Source organism: Mercenaria mercenaria, chromosome 15, assembly GCF_021730395.1.
Source record: "Mercenaria mercenaria strain notata chromosome 15, MADL_Memer_1, whole genome shotgun sequence".
Classification (NCBI taxonomy): Eukaryota; Metazoa; Mollusca; class Bivalvia; order Venerida; family Veneridae; genus Mercenaria; species Mercenaria mercenaria.
In genome coordinates this window covers 57,766,375-57,786,996 of record NC_069375.1, presented here as the reverse complement: position 1 = coordinate 57,786,996, position 20,622 = coordinate 57,766,375, and the positions used below count along the sequence as shown (strand labels likewise).

The window sequence follows — 20,622 nt, the reverse complement described above, 5'->3', positions numbered from 1 at the left end:
ATACAACGTGCCCTGAACCAAACTAAATAGCTTTTAATAAGTATATATTAAATGTAAACTAAAATATTTTGAAAATAATTATTAATTATATTTAAAGTTTTATAAACATTACAATGTATGCAATGAGAACAATTAGGGCAAGCATTAGCACACGCTTTTGACAGGTTGTCGTCGCCTGTATAATGATGAAGAACAATAAGCAAGTACTTACATATTGCCCATAATGCATTATGCTCTTGTAGTCGTATGGTTTGCCAAAATCTTCATAGTCATTTTGTTTCTTTTTTTGGAAACTGTCCTCGTAGCCCTGTTCGATATTCTCATCATGTACTTTTATAAAGCGGTCTCTATCTGCACGGTTGTGCTCATGATAAAAACCTAATGCATGACCTACTTCGTGTAGAATAATATCCCCCTGCAGCAAATACATACTTGTAAGCAATATCAGGCAGATGTTAATTATAGGTGAACTAAAGCATAGATTTTACTTCATTCGTAAAATTATCAAGAGGAAATCAGCTTATTGTTCGATTATGCATCGAAATCTATAATGTATTGTAATCACGTGTCGATCACGTGTCGATCGAGTCGAAATGCAGCAAAATGTAAACGTAATGAAAGTAAAAGCCAAACCAAAACATAGTTGTTGCAAAATAGTGCATATCGTACATATTTCAAAGATTCTGAACTGAAAGTAAAAATAGAATTGTAAAAAATACAACACTACTACATGCTGAACAAGAATAAATTTTCGTTAATCGCACAACCAATTTAAGTGTGTTTAACAACATGACGCTTGTCATTCTCTATTATAAAGACCATGATCTCTTTTTCCGTTTTAAAAAAAAGGTAAAACGTATATTTTCAAGCACGGCAACCCCCGTTAGAAAGTCTCTTCTGTCTGGTTTGCACAACTTGTTAATATGGTGAAGAGAGTTAAGTTAAATTTTCACAGGTTGTCAGTGTGGTATATTGTACTTATTATAACAACATGATTTCTTATTGATCTTGATGTTGGTCAAAGTATGGTCGTTTTGCACGAACTCGAAGGACGATTTTCTGTTCTACAGCCAGAGGCGAATAATGAGGTCAATACAAAACACTTGATCAATGATATGTTTTATTCAACAGCTCATTGGACTCCTAAATTTGGAAAATTGTTATTCTCCGCCCAAGGCGGAGATATATAGTTTTGGCGTTTTCCGTCCGTAAGGAGCTATATATAAGAAATGGTTGGAAATATTTCACTAAAACTACATGTTAACCACTATAGGGAGATACGGCCCTTCAGTTTCAGTCAGGATTGCCGAAGTAAGAACAGAGTTGTGGCTCTTAGAAGTTTCTAGTGTTAATTATATAGCCTTTATTAGGGAACTTTAAATATGGCAATTTCTGCTTTATAGCTTGTGATATATTTGACCAAAAACTATGAGACTTAAATTAAATTTAGATAACCATTTCATCAGGAGTTATTGCCCTTTAATTATTTAAAAAGCCACATAACTGTTTGTACATTAAAAACTTAACAAACTGATAGAATTTCATTTAACTTCTTTCATTTTTTTCCATGAGCATTTATTATCAACATGTTAAGTTTTATACCCACCGGTCACCCCACCGCCCTGGTCACACCCCTCCCCTTCCAACCCCATCCCCCAAGGTTTTTTTTTTCATTCCTTTTATATTTTTTTTTTCAAACCTTCCATGGTTGTACCCTTCCCCCACTCGCTCCTTTACCTAGTCATCCCCATCGCCCCGATCATATATTCCTCCCACCCTGCCCCCAACAATTTTTTCCATTAATATTTATTATCAACATGTGAAGTTTTGTACCTTCACACGGATAGCCCCACCCCCCCCCTCCCCCCCCCCCATCCCCCCCCCCCCCCCCCCCCCCCCACACACACACACACAATCTACCACACACAACTTTTTCCATCGAAACCTTTCATGAACATTTACCAACATGTTAAGTTGTACCTCCCCCCCCCCCCCCCCCCCCCACGCCACACACACATACACACACTCTCCAACCACCCACGTGCCAGATTTCTTCCTTGATTGTGCTCTCTGAAGGACATCAGTTCTTTTAAGTTCAAATGTACTACATAATGTACACTTGAAACATTCGTTTTCTGTTTAACTGATCTTGCCTAATGAAATTATTTGCTTCTTAGTAACATCCTTTTGCAGGATAATATTTTTGTAATTCCTTACCACGAACCGTTTCGGCGGAGGATACCAATTCATCGAACTTGCTTGATTTTCTTTTAACTGGCTCTGCATTTCTCATACTGACCTCGATTTTTGTATTGGCTCAATGTCTTTGATATGGTATGAAATGATCTGCACAAATCTCTAACATTGTGTCCAATATTGCATAGTGTGGACTTTATTTTTGGAGCTACAATGTATCATTGTTATTAAAATGTCAAATCTATACACAAGACTGAAAACGTACGTGTAGGCAGCTTTTTCCAAGATGAATTTCTTAAGATCCTTGTTTCATTTCAACATAAGTGGAGGCACACCTACGTAGAGTCACAAAACAAAATTGCTTCATCCGAAATTTAAAAAATGAACAAATACTTTATTGGGTTATACTACAAATAAATTCAATACTTGTTAGTCGATAACAGCATGAGTCTTAGCTTTATGTCATACATGTAGGAAATATGCGTTGGTTGTATCAATTGTATATCCATTATGGAGAAGAAACATTTACTTTAATTGACTATGATTCACAATCTTTACACTAACAGACTTGAAAATACGCACGTACGCACAAACGCCTGCGCAAACGCACACGCACTCAAGCAAGCACGCCTGAGCATGCAAACACGCACACACACGTATATTCTATTTTAAATAAGACAGTACCAACGGTTTATAATAACTACAAACTAAAGCAAATTCCAAAACTGATAGGAACGTTTCTCTATCTTCTATTTTCAAAATTTTGAATAAGCAATATCAAACTTTATTATTAACTTCTTGTAAACTTTTCTGGGTGAAAACAATCAACAACTGGTATTTTGTTGATAGTTAATTCGACTTTCGAAGCCTTTTTCTGCATTAAATAGAGCAAATCTGTAAAATATACAAATAATGTTAAAAGTCTACTGCTCTATCGGAAGATATAATGGCAAACCTGTATCTCTTTCAATGGAGCTGGAACAATTCTCCTTTAAAACTGTAAAAGGACATACTGGACTTATTTTTTACAGAAGCTTGCCAATCACTTGATATTAATTTAGGTGAATTATTGGTTGCTCTTTATGTCAACGTTAATTTCACTTTTGAAGAGTACTATAAGAAACAGGCGACGGTTTTACTAAAAGATGCGTGTTTTTACCCTTTATCGTCCTGATTATAAGTGAAGACGATTCTGTTGTAGTGTTCGTCTAAGACATCTTTAGCGAAATGCAAGCAGGAAAAATATTCCCATTCGTCGAAGGCATCTCGAATTAGATGACCTGTATTACTATCTGAAGATAGAATGAAGGACGTAGATACCTTAACAGTTAACGTTAGGATTTACGACAAATTTAATGTGTTTGTATATACATTCTTCTGAAACAAATTATTTATCTTACATAGTTGTTTAAAATTGCGTTACCTTGGAACACGAGCCCCGCGCCATTCACGGCGAAACTAGTTTATGGCTTTTATATTAACATTTCAGAAAATCTAAGCGAGCGGGTGAAGTCATTTTATAATTTTACGATATTTTCTACGATGCAATGACAAGACAAGAAGAAATATTATTTGGTGCTCACCTATGCTAGCGTTAAACTTATAAAATATAGTGCCTCTAGCCCAACGCTTTGATGTGTCTTTGGCTGCATTTTTATTGTAATTATATCTGGAATTAAAGCATAAATCTACGACATGAATAATCTGAAAAAAATATAAACTTATAAAATATACATGTAATATTTTCTTGAAATCCTAATGACTTAATTGACATTGACAGATATTGTGACTTTTTTATAATCATCATCTACAGCCTCATTATTTATGGAATGTTTTATAATTAATGTTTTCAAAAGCAATAACTTCAAAAAATATTCTAATATGCTTGCCTTGTTAAAACACTCTTACGCTATAATGACGTCACATTAACGTGCGGTGAAGTCAAAGTTTTTGTTGCGAGCAAGAAAGAGCGCTTCTATATTTTCTACTGTTTTAGATTAAGGGCATATTAGAATTAAAATAATTTATAGCACAAGCGTGTTTTAACACTATTTATGCACTCTGGTGGTGATACGTCGTTCATATAATTTTACTCGGGCTTCGCCCTCGTGAAATTATTACGCCCGACGTATAACCACCCATCGTGCATAAATAGTGTTAAAGCACTCTTTTGCTATAAATTATTTCTTAAATAAAGAATAGCAAATCAAAGATACGATTTTCGGTACTCACGTTTACAATGAGAAATTCTATAAAGAGGTTTAGATGTAATGTTAGTAAGGCTATTTACACATTAGTAACAAAATCTGAAAAACGCGTGATTTTATGTATATGGACTGAAAAAAAACGCCAAATGGTGTGTGCGTATCAAAGGCACAAAACCCTTGATTGTTATAAAGTATATGTCCATACGGAACGATTTGGTCGGATAGGGGCATCTGTGCAAATTGAAGGTTTTTTTTTCATCGGTTCAACGTCGCACCGACACAATTTTAGGTCATTTAGCGACTTTCCGCTTTGATGGCGGAGGAAGACTCCAGGTGTCCCTCCGTGCATTATTTTATCACGAACGGACACCTGGGTACTGTGCATATGGAGTAAAAAAAACAGTATTTTATCATCGCATCCATTCATATCCGGCTCATTCACAATAGATAATAATGTGTTGTCATATTTTCACATTTTTAGGCCCTGACATATTTGAAACCTATTTTAAGGGCAAAAGTTATGAGTTAAATAACTAGTCGATTAAAGTCAGACACCATTCAGCATAAGAGGCAAGGAATGTATACATGAACATCTGCATAAATCAAGGTGTTCCATAAAGACATATCATAAAGCCTATTAAGGATCTTTCAGATAGCTCTCCTCAATGATACTGTGACATATAAGAATTATACACTTGAGAGCGTATTCTACGATGTAGAAACCCCGGTTTTTCAAAAGTATACTGTAGATTGTTTGACTCCTCACAAAGTTTCATTTTGGAAGTCTTTCATGATATTTTGCAGAAAAGATATTTTTCAAACCTTGACATAAAAATATATAACGTATGTCCGTGAGTATATTTTTGAAATATTTCCCAATGAGAAATTTGAGCGGAGTGGAAGGCACAACTTATTTTAAGTGTTATTTTAAGTGTCAACATTTCTGTCTTTCTAAGAACATAATGCTACTGTCATTATAAATGACTGTACAAAAGGGATGACATTTATTCGTAGAATGATTTGTCTCTTCCATATGCTACGGGCTCCTGTTCGGGCCACCTTATACCCAGCACGAATTTTAATACATTTCTATTACGTTTTTCATGTGTTTTCACAACCGTTGTGACAAGCCCATATTGGACCCTTATGGGCTATATCTGGGCTCGGTCTGGACAAATGTATCACGTTTGACCAAAGTCTAAAAAGTATTCCTTTATACTTTCATGATATGTTAATACACTTTTCTTGTTCTTTACAAATTTATCTCCCAGTTGCGAGCTCGATTGTCTCTGTAATCTTGTATATTTGTCATTTATTTTTTAGAAACATGTAAAATGCTTGCAAATATGTCATGATATTTTGCAAATAGTCTTTTTATAGACATGTGCTCAGACAGACATTACTTATTTACTTTACAGAATGCTTTTTCAAAGGATCGGTGATGAAGTGACTTGGAGGTGCAACAGATCTGGAGAAATAAAACTGTCCAAAGTGATCCGAAAACAACTAAATGGGCAGCTATAATGTTACGGATCCTGTTGACAATAAAAAAGTCAATAAGAACCACACAATCCTTGAACGCCCCTAAACTGTTCGTTATTATTATATACGATATGGGACCCTGAAAGGTCCCACATGGTTTATAAGATCTGGGACCCATAAGGGACCCACAATGGTCCCATATAAAACATACCATATGGGACCCATGCCAAAATGGTTTGCAGAACCCATCTGTGTCCCATATGGGTAGCCCCTATAGGTCCCACATGGGAAAACATATGGGCCCCATGTATGCTTGCGTGCTGGGTAGTCCACTTAAGTAAAATGTGACAATTATAGCCTCTCTCCGGGTGAAGAGATAAATGTAGTTGCAAAATGTAACGATTGTCGGGAGAGTTTTAGCACCGCAGATATCGTCTTAAAAAAATGTAGCATGTAGTGTACTCAATGGGAAGTTCGGAGACTAGGGACATTTAAGAGCAAATAAGTACAGTCATGCAAAATTTAAATTAAAATGTCTCGTGTTTTGGTCCTTGGATGATATTTCCGAATTGGAAGGACAATTAACCACTGGCAGGAAGAAAACTTTATCGTGACTATCTAATAACAACTATCCCAAAATCATCAATGTTTCCGGACTCCCTACGCCATGGTGCCAATTTAGAGATAAAACATATCGATATATACCGGCAAACACGTAGCATTTCCCACATTCTAACAAAATTTCACTAGTCTTTAAATTTCGTTGGTGCTTAAGTTTCGCTATCATATTTTCTGTTCAGTAACGACACTTTAAGCGAAATTTAACCCCCTTCACGAAATTTTTTTACATGTGTGTTTTCGGTTGCAGGTTTAGCCCGCTACCAAACTTACAAGTATATTTCTGACAATCATATACAATGTAGCATCTTTATTTTATTCCAAATCCCATCCAAAGGATGTTCATGTGCTACACAAAATAGTCCCATTCATGAACAATGCGGATGAATAATCAATGATCAAGCAGTTCTGTTCCAACCTGTATCCATTCCCACTGACCATTTAGATTATATAAGATCAGTGATAAGGTTTTGCAGCCAATGGTAACATCACAAACTAGGTCAGGCAGAGTTTATTAGACATGCGGCACATTTATTTTTGTTCCTTATTCATGTATTTTTATAGATTGGCATTTAAACAGAAAACCCAAAACCCGCAACCACAAGACGTATCAAGGCTTTGATTACTATTTGTTATTATTTTGCCTAGTTGTTTTCTATTCTTCCAAAAGATCTACCGATTACAGATACTGTTTCCGTCTTAGACTGCTGCGCATAACAGGCAGGCGGTAAATTGATTTCTATTAATCGATGAAACTTAGGAATGACGTTTTTACGGTTAAGTTGGCAAATAAGGGAATTTTAAATTTAAATGCACTTAAACGTAATAGATTTGCACGTAGAAACACATGTTTACAAACGTAAACAATTCTAATTGATTTGATTTATATTTATGTTTATGTTTGTCTTACCTGTGAAATATTTTGTGTTTATTATTCTCTTCTACAACCATGTCAAGCTCAAGTGTGGTCATTCTGTCCCTTTCAACTTTCTTTTCTGCGAATGGTACAATAGTTTCAATTAACTTACCCAGTCTTTAGTTATAAAGTGTTACAGACACTACTAGATGCACATACCATTAAACATGGTTTAAAACATGTAAAATATCCATTAAAATAGGTAAAACCGTCAATTAACCCCATTAATTCTTGCATCACTTTATTTTACAGGTTTCACAATATTAATGGGTTACATGTTAAAATACCATTAAAATACTCATTTTTTACCATGAACCATGCCGTTAATAATTTGGTTTGGTAGTTAAAAATGTTAATGGCTCTGAAAAAATAATAAAATTCTGTATATTTTGACTTCCACAGGATTGTTCATGGCCCTTAACTTTGATTTAATGCCCGTTAAATGTATTATAGGTTCTGTACGATTTGTTTTAAGAGTAAAATTAATGGCCCTTAACAGCAATGTGATGCCCATTATATCGTACATTCTGTTAAATGTGATTCGTATATTTTCAGAAACACAAAAAAATACATTTTTTTTTTGTTTTTTGCTTGCGCTCACCCCATTGAATGCTTATAATTCCAGTCCCATATTGTTCTAAAATGGACTTTAATCACAATTAATACATACTATGCACACATCGCCTATAATATATCATAATGTGATATTTAGTTGCATTAAAATTATTTCCCCTTGATGCAGTTACGCCATTTTCTTCAGATGTTTGCCAAATTGTGTTCTTACAAAAAATCGGATTTTTTTTAATGAAAGTCGGATGAAACCATACTAATTTATTTGATAACATCTATCTACATTATTTTGGTAAGGGTAAATACGTATTTATGGATTCGACTTTTCTATTTTTCCTTCCCAAATAATCAGCATTTGTATACGAAAGTGGGCGGGGTAAGGAATCTATTTCATGAGTTATGTTCAGACCAGTATAGATTTTCAAATTTTCCAATCCTCGAGTAGAAACTAAGGTTTATAGGGAAGTGAACAGTATACATGATTGTGAAGATTTACAGTCTGATTTAAATTCACTTGGGGCATGGGCAGACCAATGGCTTTTTCGTTTCAATGAATCTAAGATTGCGGTACGCTTGATTGAGGGGAGCTACTTGTGATGCAATCCCTAAAACATTTGCTCTTAGCACAAAGTACTGAAGGAGAGCTAAATTGTGATCGCTCATTGTGTGCTGACATTGTCAACAACTGTGGCTTTTTGAATACACATGGCGCCTAATGTCTATACCAATAAACACTTGGTCAGAATGTTTGTCAATATAAAAATGTTGGTTAGTTAAAACTACCCACATGGTCACTTGATCTTAATAGTGAAACCGGTACCTGTAATCCCTTCTCAGTACAACACAATACAATATCCATTTATTTTCTCATTTCATATGAACACAATATGACAAATGTTTGTACAAGCTTGTTACATGTGTTTACATAACAAAATAATGAGAGAAAAAAGTATTAAATATTCTTCTAGCATTTTACAAAACAGTACATATGTATAGATACTATTATACATGTGTAGTAATACGTAGTTTAAATGAATAAGGTAAATCTCAATATGAAGTTAATTATCATAAAGATGTCTAATTCTGGTGGTAAATTTTCATGGCCCTTAATTCGATATACCATTAACATGATTAAAATATTACAAACTCATTAAAATTGAATCTAACATAGATAATGAGACCATTAAGTAATTCATAATAATTAACAGCCATTAATAGAGTATCAAAAAAAATAATGGCCCTCTTAGTATTTACTAATTAATGTGAAATTAAGGGGTACCTTTTTAATGACTCATTAATTTAATGTCAATTAAGAAATTTTCATGGGGTTTAAAGAAGTCAATAAAATTATTTTAATGGTTTATTTTTAGCAGCTTTTCATGGTCCTCAATGTCATTTTAACAAGGTATGTTTTACCAGGGTTTTAATATACTTATTTCGTGGCTTTTTAATATATGGCATTAAAGCTATTGTCAAGTAAATGCCATTAAATAGTAAAAAGTAAGAGGTGAATTTTAATGGTGACCTGTTAAAACTCTGTTAAAAAAGTTTGAAAAAAGTAAGGCCAATTTCATGAGCCTTTTAATGGCATGTGCATCCAGTAGTGAGAGTACATCTGTTTGACTCTATGAAGAACTATGTGTGCAATTATTTGTAGTAAAACACTGAAGAAGCTTCACAGCTGTAAGAATGGTCGTATTTATTGTTTCAGGTTGCAGTCGGTTGCATTATTTCCCCGGCTTAAAAGATTTAGGGTATCAAGTTTGGCCCTCGAACGAAAAGATCTTTTGCATAAACAAATGCGATCAATTAAATTAAAGTTTTGTAAGGATATTTTTGGTACAGTAGACTTCTATATTAAAAATCTGAAAGAAGACCATTTGGAAGCATAAAATGCAGCCAAGAATAATAATAGTAGACTCGGATTAGTTGAGTCTGTTCATGAGAGGTTATCGAAAGTGCAACACCAATCACGCCCCTAGCACCGGCTTAAGCGAAACTCTATTGTCCATGAACATTGAGTGGACTCCATGATCCCAAAGGACCAGAAAATATAACAACACTGAATCCAAGTACGGCCATAATTCTGCCTTGCACTTTGTAAAATCTCACAAATTCTATGACCATGTACATACTTGCTTTACATTTTACACCTGCATCGTCTTTGTGTCTACAGCTGTGCGATCCCCAAGGTAAATGGCGGCAGTCTTTCACAGAAATCTCGTTACCATGACATCGTAACTTATCTAACCATATCGGTCCCTTCCCTTTACCATATGTAGCTCGCTTGTAAGCCTTTGCTCCAGCTCTAAATGTTTACAAGTAATACGTTAGTACTAATTCTTTTGGATTTACACCACATGAGTTAGTCTGTCGAGATAGTACCCATTTTAAACATTAAACGGATGCTGCAGACTTAAAAAATCGCTTGATGACTTGGAGAGATATATATCGGAGATGAATCGTATCTCTTATCCCCCCCCCCCCCCCCCCCCCCCCCCCCCCCCCCCCCCCCCCCCCCCCCCGGAACAGGGATATGTATTTGACAAGTAATAAACGGAGCAGTTGACGGTTTGAAGAGTTACTAAATTTGCTAAAAATACGGACCCTATTAACATTTGAACTCAAAATGTGAACAAGTATTACAGCAATTTCTTATTCACCGTTACCTCTGAAGGAGATAAAATAGAAAAGACTATAGAATATATCAATTTTACAACATATCTACAATATGTCAAGTACGCTATAGAGTTATCTAATACAATTTCGTCACAATCAAGCATGTATACAACTTGTGTTAGTTCTAATTATTACGGAAACGAAACCTCAGCATATTTATTTCTGTAAAGCCTTTAAAGGAAATTAAAACAACATAATTTACTTTCAATATATATCATTGATTTATACTCAGAACATTTGTGTTATGAAATCAAGGATGGTTTATGCCCGAATACATGCACAGAAAGCATTTCATTCTTAATTATACACATATTTGCGTGTCTTTCACTTAACAATATGTTTCAAGCTTACAAATTAACTGAAAATTGAGACCAACTGGTATCTTTGTCAAACAAATGACATCTGTTGGCAGATATCAATACACACTTATTACGTAGAGCCTGATTGTACATTTCTTTGTCTATGATAATTGCGGTAATTGGAAATATTGTTCTATTAACAAAGTGTTAGTATCCATGGATTTTCTAGAACTAGCTACTTTTAATTACATGGAATAAATGTATGCCAAAATGGTGGGATACTGTATAGACTTCTGAAACTATCTAGTTTGTTCTTTATGACAACATTGTGGGAGGATATATGGACTACAGAGTAAAATTAATATTACCTTTGATAGCCAAGCATATGGCATATGACTTTAGCAGCTTTTCTATTAAATTTTTTGTCACACACTGTACCCCATGTGTTGTTATATCGAATCTCAATTCGACCCTCCAGCGATGAACTCCCACCAACCAAACGGACGTCTAATGCTATAAAAAGACAAATGGATATATTCTGCAGATCTATACTTTTTCTGATGTCAGCTTTTTAAATACAATTTATATGTACTGATCCTTTTATCACAATATTATAAAAGTTGCGAGCCTTGACAAGCAAAAGGAAATATAATAAAACCAGAAAAATCACAACGACATTGGGTTAGTTTGAAGTTAACAAATAATAAAGTGTTATATCTTCCCAGATTCGTATAATAAATAATTAAGACCAGAGTATCCTTAACCTTTAACCTGCTGGCAACAAGTAATTCTGCCTATGCGACCAGCGCAGACAAGATCACATCGTTGCAGGTTTATCATGGTCTGTTCTCTTTGCTATTCAGTCAGTAAATTTTCAGTGAACATCCCTTTGAATAATAAATGGTACTGTCCAAATTGAATGATGGACTAGTCCATTGCAGAAATTTAGTAGGGTGAAAGTTGATAATGTTGTATGTGTCATGCTAGATTCGTAATGCTATCAAACTTAGGTAGGCCCGGTTCAAAAACGAACACCACACCTCATTTTGAAGATAACATTACGAAAAGGCATAAAATTAGATTTGTCGGGGTCGTATATCTTCTTAGAGAGAATATTCCTGTCAAAATTTCTTTGCAACAGACCTTTTTACAATGCGGTTGGTCGCAAAGTAGATCTAGCGGATTTTTTGATTTTGATTTTCATGCGCTGTTTGCGTGTTGCAAAAAGACCGCTGAACAATAAGTAAACCTACATAAACTCATCAATATATTACGGTTTGTTTTGCCAAAATAAAGATGATTTTAATTGAACAGTTTATTTTACAGAATGTTTTGATTAAAGACATGTATGTAATTAATCATGTCTTACCTGAGACGCCGACTTTATTCTTATGTTAGTCAGAAAGGAATAAGCACTATCCCTAGTCTATTTCCACACATCATACAAATATAAAACTTGTTCATTTCATTTAAAAGTGTCATACTTTCTTTCATTTGATTTAGTTTTTAGCTCGACTATTCGAAGAATAGTCTAGCTATTCTACTCACCCTGGCGTCGGCGTCGGCGTCGGCGTCACACCTTGGTTAAGTTTTTGCATGCAAGTACATACAGCCATCAATTAAAGGTATATAGCTTTGAAACTTATTTTTTCTTTTTCTAGGTCAATTACCAACCTCACTGGGTCAAGTCCCATAACTCTGACATGTATTTTGAGCAAATTATACCCCCTTTTGGACTTAGACAATTTTGGTTAAAGTTTTACATGCAAGTTACTATCTCCAAAACTAATGCAGATATTGAATTGAAACTTCACATGTGTCTTCGGGGTTATAAAACTAGTTGATAGCAGCAAGTCCCATAACTCTGACCTTCATTTTGGCCAAATTATGCCCCCTTTTGGACTTAGAAAATTCTGGTTAAAGTTTTGCGTGCAAGTACATACAGCTATTTCTAAAAAGCATAGAGATTTGAAACTTATTTTTTCTTTTTCTAGATCAATTACCAACCTCACTGGGTCAAGTCCCAAAACTCTGACATGTATTTTGAGAAAATTATGCCCCCTTTTGGACTTAGACAATTTTGGTTAAAGTTTTACATGCAAGTTACTATCTCCAAAACTAATGCAGATATTGAATTGAAACTTCACATGTGTCTTCGGGGTTATAAAACTAGTTGATAGCAGCAAGTCCCATAACTCTGACCTTCATTTTGGCCAAATTATGCCCCCTTTTGGACTTAGAAAATTCTGGTTAAAGTTTTGCGTGCAAGTACATACAGCTATTTCTAAAAGGCATAGAGATTTGAAACTTATTTTTTCTTTTTCTAGATCAATTACCAACCTCACCGGGTCAAGTCCCATAACTCTGACATGTATTTTGAGAAAATTATGCCCCCTTTTGGACTTAGAAAATTCTGGTTAAAGTTTTACATGCAAGTTACTATCTCCAAAACTAATGCAGATATTGAATTGAAACTAAACATGTGTCTTCGGGGTTATAAAACTAGTTGATAGCAGCAAGTCCCATAACTTTGACCTTTATTTTGGCCAAATTATGCCCCCTTTTGGACTTAGAAAATTCTGGTTAAAGTTTTGCGTGCAAGTACATACAGCTATTACTAAAAGGCATATAGATTTGAAACTTATTTTTTCTTTTTCTAGATCAATTACCAACCTCACTGGATCAAGTCCCATAATTCTGACATGTATTTTGAGCAAATTATTCCCCTTTTTGGACTTAGACAATTTTGGTTAAAGTTTTACATGAAAGTTTCTATCTCCAAAACTAATGCAGATATTGAATTGAAACTTCACATGTGCCTTCGGGGTTATAAAACTAGTTGATAGCTGCAAATCCCATAACTGATATGCATTTTGGTCAAATTATGTCCCCTTTTGAACTTAAATCTTTTGATATTTAACCTTTTTGGGTAATATTTTCCTGCTTCTGGGCCAATATTTCGAATAGTCGAGCTTGGCTGTCTTACGGACAGCTCTTGTTTTATACAATTTCAAATAGTTGTTTATATTTTACCAGACTTGAACGAAATCTATCAGGTACTCTTAGTGGATGCGGCTCTTTGTCACTGAAGTAGTTGTTTTAAGTAATATACCGGAAATAATTACGTAAGTATTATGCAAATGACATGATAATTATCATTATAAAACATAGATTACCTTGGTCTTGATTTCAACCCTAATGTTACTCAGAGGATGTCACGTAATTAGAGCGAATCATAAAAGTTACTGAAGCATGTAAGTTTAAAATTTTAACCTAAATTTGTCGGGATGAAAGATCCGAATTGCTGAAAAAACTTTATTGCCTGATCAGTATGAATGCAAAATCATCAATCATAATTCGCATTAGTTAAAGTATCTCATTTTGAGCAAGACAGTTACGGGTTTGCAAAGATCTACATACTTTTTTCCTTTGTTTTGCGGTGGTAATTTACTATAAAAACGGACACATTATTGATCGAATAGATTGAAATGCTATATAACTTTAACGCAGTTTATATTGTGTGGTCATGTCTTTTTATCCTACGTAGAGTGCTCATACGCGAAAATTTACTCCCGTAGGTTGCCAAGGGAATAGCTATCTGTTAAAAGGTCTATAGAATTATATCAAAATTATAATGTTGTAAGGTATTACTACTTCGTACTACTTCTCAAACTTAAATGTTGTATATCTTCATCAAATACAACATTTTCTGCCATTGTTTTCCTAGAATTACTAAAAGGTCCTCCACAATAAAATTCTAACATATTCTGGTTCCGAAGAATAATTCCATGGAAATTTCAGGTGAAAAAAATAGACCGTCATTACACAGCTAAATCAAACTGTCCCTTTGATGTTTCTTTCTTTGTTTGTTTTTGGGGGAGGTGGGGGAGGGAGTTGCTGTTTCTACCCTTACGGATGTTAACTGTTCCCGCGAATATAAAATGAACAAGTATTAATGTTTCCCTTTGTTCTGATCCATTTACTTTGCTTTTGATCCCGAATAATCAAACTTCAAAGTTGATCTCTATTTCATCAAGAAAAATGTTCCCATTTTATTCCATGTAAATCAGGTATTAAATAGAGTGTCTGTTCCATTAGCAAGGTTTATCTATCTTTTAACCTGGAGACAGAAGGTTTGATCCAAGATAATTAGAGAGTTTCCTTTTTCGCCTAGATTTTATTAAATATAAGTATCAGGTAGAAAACATTCTCGCTAGACTGTTATAACTAATTGTTTTTATAGTTTGATCAAGTGGCATAGTTTTATATCTTAAAACGCACATGTTTTTACTTTTCCTAATTTTCATCCACATAAACAGTCTTCATGTAAACCAGAGTATTAGGATTGCCCGTTTGACGCTTATTTAAACAGGTTATGAAATATTTGTATAATAAGTACTGAAACATTTTGAAAATCATCAGAATCCAGTATGACAGAAATTACTTTAAACTTTGTTTTCATCATATTTCCTGTTACATCCTTTATCTAGCATGTAGATTAAAGTATTATACAATAAACAGCTGAGTAAAAAATAAAGTTAAATCCCTTGCTTAACAAAGATTTAATAATACACTTGAATTAAACAATCTTCAGTTAGCTCCCACACACAGTCTCTGTTCCTTTACTTTCGCCTCTTTAATATGGCTATTGCCATTGTACGAAATTTATATTATTGGATGAAAACGGCCCAAATAATAATAAATAATATAAGTTAATTCTCAGGAAAAAATATCTCTAGATGCAGTTAAAATGATCCGACATGATTCGACAAGGCCAGCGATGTGGCATCCGCATTTTGTTTTAACTGGAAATTGACTAATCCGATATTGAATATATCTGGATGCACGTGATGTCCCTTGACCAATAGGTATTAAGAAACGTGTAAGAAGAAAGATGGATATAGGTATTCATTAACTTTGGTCTGTTTAGTCGAATTTGTTTGTTCAAATGTATAGCTTAAGGAATTTAGGTAGCAAGGATTGTTGGTATAAATTATCTATGGGAGGTTGCATCCATATGGATGTCATGGCTCTTTATCTTTTTGTATTCAAAACATTGAAATGATGTTAGACATGTGCATTTCAAATAACTGCACAATTTATAGAGAGGATACAATAATACAATATTAAAAAAGCGGCTATGTTGCGAATTATATATACGCACGTATCATTATGTAATAAGTATACATGAAGTTCACAGTTGTTTTCTGTGTAAAGTACAGTACTAACATATGAACTAAAGCGTTATGTATTAATAGATTAAGTTCGTATGTCCAACAAAAAGACTTTGGCTAAAGCATTTTAGGAAAAGTTTATGAGTACATATGTACTCAGTACAAATACAGTTTGGTACATTTATATAGAAACAAACCTCGCTTGCGATTTCCTTCTCGGATTCTTTGGTCTATTGACAAATCTCCGGAAATGTTTTGGGTCTGTACAAGAATCTAAAACATGAAACATCATACTTACAACTTCTTGTATGTAAGCATTACGCAAATCTTTAACATTCCACATCAAAAATACAAAATAGATCATGAATGAAACTTTTTTCTATGCTCATCCGTATTTTTCTCCTTTTTTAAATAGAAAGAAGATCTTCCGACTGATAACGATATTTACTTGTGGAAGTCTTCAAATATTTTCGGAAATTCAAAACAAGGCTAACTGATATATCCATAGGACACAGGTATTTCCATGCTCTTGCTGTCATTTTATTGAGATATTTAATTTGTTGACAAGGCAAGACTGTGTAAAATCAGCTTTGACATAAATGACCGCATAGACATCTAAACAACTCTTTACTTTTTTAAAATATAACATCGAAAATTGAAACGTCAGCTTTCAAAAGTCGTATTTTCAAAAACAAAATAAGACCAACGCCTTAGACTAACTCGTACAACATGCCTGAGTAGGTTTTAAATACATGTTTGAAAGGCATGCTATATATTCCCCTCTTTCAAAAATTTAAACGAAATAAATATCAAAAAGAGGATAGATTTACTTACAATAATTACACAAACGCTTAGCCAAAATTTATACATCTTTCCAGACAGAACTCACACAAAATAATGAAAAACATGCATCCTGTTGCTTAATTAGCCTATCTCTGGATCTTAAAACTTACTGACATTCTTCATCTGGTTAGATTGTTTACGTTAAACGGTTTGTTGCATTAAGTGGCAGGAATGCTTACTGATTTATTTAAACTTGTACAGTTCGCGATCTATCATGCCATTACTATAACAACTGCACGATAAAGCCTGTCTGAGCAGCCTTTCTCAGGACAGTGACTTGAGAACACTTTACACTGTGTAAACCTATGATAAGGTCCTAGGGCATAAGATTGTGTTTGTCTTGCATCTAACAATTAATACGCCCTTATACTGCACTGAAATATTTAAAATCTAAAATACTGACCGAACGCTTTCATTTCCGTTTCTATGAGCGTTTCCGTTATATAAACAAAACTTTTTTGTGGTAATTGCAAATACGGTAGACATATGCTATACATTAGTGACACGCACCTAATAAGAATACGTTTATAAAAGTAGTTGCGTAAATATGTATTTTAGGGGGCAAGGGACTGTTAATTTGAAAACTCCACAACTTCGCGCTGATACCAGTGCGAAAAACAATCATAAAAAATCCAATTTCGACGAATTCAAGGCAATTGTTGAGCGGATGTCTTGCATAGACATAGCACTTCATTATGTGACATTTTCAATCTGTCGATTCTGTTGCTTCTGTGATAAAAACGAGTAAACCGCAGGTTTCAGGACACTAAATGTTTAGACAAAAATGGCCCAAAATGCACACCTTGCCGTCTACATGGAGCTAGGAAAATCGATACATGCACATATTTATTTTACACAATAATCACTCGTACGCAGGAATCCTTAGTTCTGTAAACATCATAAATAACCACTTGAATATATATGCCTGTGTAGTACATATGTCTATTTTATTTAAAAAACTTACTCGGGCCAAATGCGAAACTGGCCCCTGCCACTTTAGCACTTATTCTCAAAAACAAGATGGTTCGTTTTGAAAACAAAACTCAAAAACAAAAGACCGGCAAAACAGCAAAATGTATTCTACCCCTACGTTTTGCGCTTTATGCCGCATGAAAGTAGGATACATGTTGTTAATAATGGTAACACGTAACGTTCTGTCTTTTGAGGAAGGGATTTCTCAGACTCGGCTAGATATGGTCCGAAAGGAGCTCAGCAAGCCACGCTCCTTTCAGGACCATATCAAAAAAACAAAGGAAAATATCAAACAGGGAATGCCACACACTAAAAACGCAGCCTCCTCAAAACGAAACCCCCAGCAAGCAGACGCGTGCACCACACCCACAACACGCAGACGCGTGCACCACACACACACACACACTCAAAGCCAACACATAAGGACAAAACGAACAACACACACACACACGCGCGCACACAAAGTCAACACATAAGGACAAAACGAACAAACAAAGGAGCACAGTGGGGCACCGCCTTGCAACGGTCAGTGGCAAAAACACCACTGGGGAGCTTAAACCGGTTTATGGTGCGCACCCAACCTCAAGCCTCGTCTGAGAAACCCTTTCTTAAAAGACAGTAATCTGTTATTATCTAAGTGTTACACATCTCCTACCATCTTGATGTTTTTGAATAAAGTGAAGACTGGATACATATAAAAGCTTATTAATGGACTAATCCAACAGAAACTATTTTGTTATTGATTGGTTTTGTGCTTCTTTAAGTAACTAAAATGTACAATACAATATCTCATTTAAAAGACTTTGTTAATTTGAATCCAGTGAAACAATTCTTTAGTATAAATAGAAGTGGACAATAACACACAATAGAACTGTAAATATAGAAAAAATCATTCTAATTTAAGAGAGTTGCATCTTTTACGATATTACATATATCGCCAAGCAAACATTATTCGCCGTTATTAAGGATGTACGAGCGTTTGTTTTTCAGGATATCCGCCATTTTGAAAAATGTTTTTTCGAATATTGCTTTCTAACAAAAGTTTTGCCAAAAATTAATGCTAAATAATGAAAATATGGCTAATAATGTACCATTTAACAAAATATATTATGCTTTTTTGCGAAAAAAAAACATTTCACACTTTTTTTGGGCTGGCATTTGCCTAAAATTGACGTAAGATTTACAATGGGGTAGGGGTAGGTAATTTCTATTAAAGCAGATCAGGTTTGGTTTTGATATTTTTGGTTTAAACATATTTTTATTTCTCAGTATGTGCATTTCAAATGATTATTTACATACACAAATTCTGGACTGGAAGCCAGTAGGCTTATTGAAGTCCTATATTTTTCTGACTGATACATATAATGTTAAGCTATAAATAAAATAAATGTTTTCAAGATAGCACTTTATATTATCTAGAAAATATAAATTAAAACAAAAAAAAAACAAAAACTATCAAAATTCACCACTTTTTAACAGTTTTTTCTTAATAAATCTCTTAGATGCATGGTGACCCCAACTTTTTTTTCTTTCCATTTTGAAGCATTTTTGTGTGTCATTAATGCTGCAAAATATTCTGAAAATCTTAACGTCAGAATTTTTCTGTAGATCTAAAATACGTTTATTCCATTGAAAATAAAGTGGGTGGGGTAATTATGTCAACGTTTAAAAAATAAAGAGATTTGTTAGTGACATTTATGCTTATACAATACTGACATCATCATATATTCATATTAACCTGTAAGACCTGAAATCCCTATAAGATTAATTTATTATATGTTTTATAAAGTACCAACATTTTTTCAATTTTACAAAATTTTAGAAATGCGTGGGTGAAGAAAATATCCTATAAAATTAAAACGAGTTCGGTGATATATTTTTTTCTGTTCTTGTTTGTCTTAAAAACTAATGTTCTTCAAGCTCACAGGGTATGAAAACATTCTTAACGTTAGAAAAAAATCGCTTGTACATCGTTAAATAAATTCAGACGCTTACGTAATAATAATCAATGATAATGAAAAATCAGTCGGTTAGGTGTTCCGGAATAATGAAAAATCAGTCTGTTAGGTGTTCCGGAAACAATAATACCTAGCTAGAGTTTATACTGTTAGCAAGTATGAAAACTACCAGATGCTATTACATCGACTGGAAACGCATCTGCCTTTTACTCGCGATTTTATTATGTTGATTCTTAGTATTTAAACGGAGAAATTACCATAGCGACCCTTTTCTGCTTCTCTTTATTAAATTAATCAGCAAATGCAATTTCATCTTAATGAAACAATCTTACTGGAAGCATGTCATACCGCTGGTAAAATTCGTCCGATTAAGACTCAGTAAATTCTCTTCATACACTGTTCGCGGACGCAAAAAGAGAAGAAGAAAAAAACCATACTGATAGTGTTGTTTAAAAAAAAAAACAAGTTCCCAACTGATTACACAATTAAAAGTAAACCATTTGAAAGATAAATATCTCTGCATTTGCAAATTAATTGCAAAAATGTATCATTATGATTATATTAAAGATACGTATATTTCTTTAAAATACTCACACTTTCTCATAATGCTTCAAGTTTTACAATGGATGTATGGGGATGTATGTACTTAATAGACATGCATTTATCCTTCAGATAAGTTAATAGAACGCTTTAATTTCTTACTTACTG

The 20,622-nt window shown here is 34.1% G+C and overlaps 1 protein-coding gene and 1 pseudogene across 2 annotated transcripts; both read right to left on the bottom strand.

Annotated features, from left to right (window-relative positions):
* Positions 1–442, bottom strand: part of LOC123555719 (uncharacterized) — a 43,475-nt pseudogene extending 43,033 nt beyond the window's left edge.
* On the bottom strand, positions 277–17,087 carry LOC128549098 (scavenger receptor cysteine-rich domain superfamily protein-like). 2 transcript variants are annotated; one of them, XM_053525336.1, is made up of 9 exons: positions 16,976–17,087; positions 16,339–16,414; positions 11,336–11,480; positions 10,125–10,297; positions 7,414–7,498; positions 3,780–3,865; positions 3,356–3,488; positions 2,462–2,531; positions 277–415 (listed from the first exon to the last, which is right to left on the bottom strand). In XM_053525336.1, the coding sequence occupies exons 1-8, from the start codon at positions 17,009–17,011 to the stop codon at positions 2,492–2,494; spliced, it is 774 nt and encodes a 257-aa protein (XP_053381311.1). In that variant the 5' UTR covers positions 17,012–17,087; the 3' UTR covers positions 277–415; positions 2,462–2,491. The 2 variants fall into 2 exon arrangements, with proteins under 2 accessions (XP_053381311.1, XP_053381312.1); XM_053525337.1 differs by lacking the exon at positions 277–415 and adding an exon at positions 549–688.
* Between the last annotated feature and the right edge of the window lie 3,535 nt (positions 17,088–20,622).

Coding starts and splice junctions, on each gene's coding strand:
- LOC128549098 (XM_053525336.1), bottom strand. CDS start 17,011: ATGTATAAATTTTGGCTAAGCGTTTGTGTAATTATT. Junction 10,298..11,335: donor CATATGCTTGGCTATCAAAG/GTAATATTAATT, acceptor GTAAACATTTAG/AGCTGGAGCAAAGGCTTACA. Junction 7,499..10,124: donor AGGTGTAAAATGTAAAGCAA/GTATGTACATGG, acceptor TACCATTCGCAG/AAAAGAAAGTTGAAAGGGAC.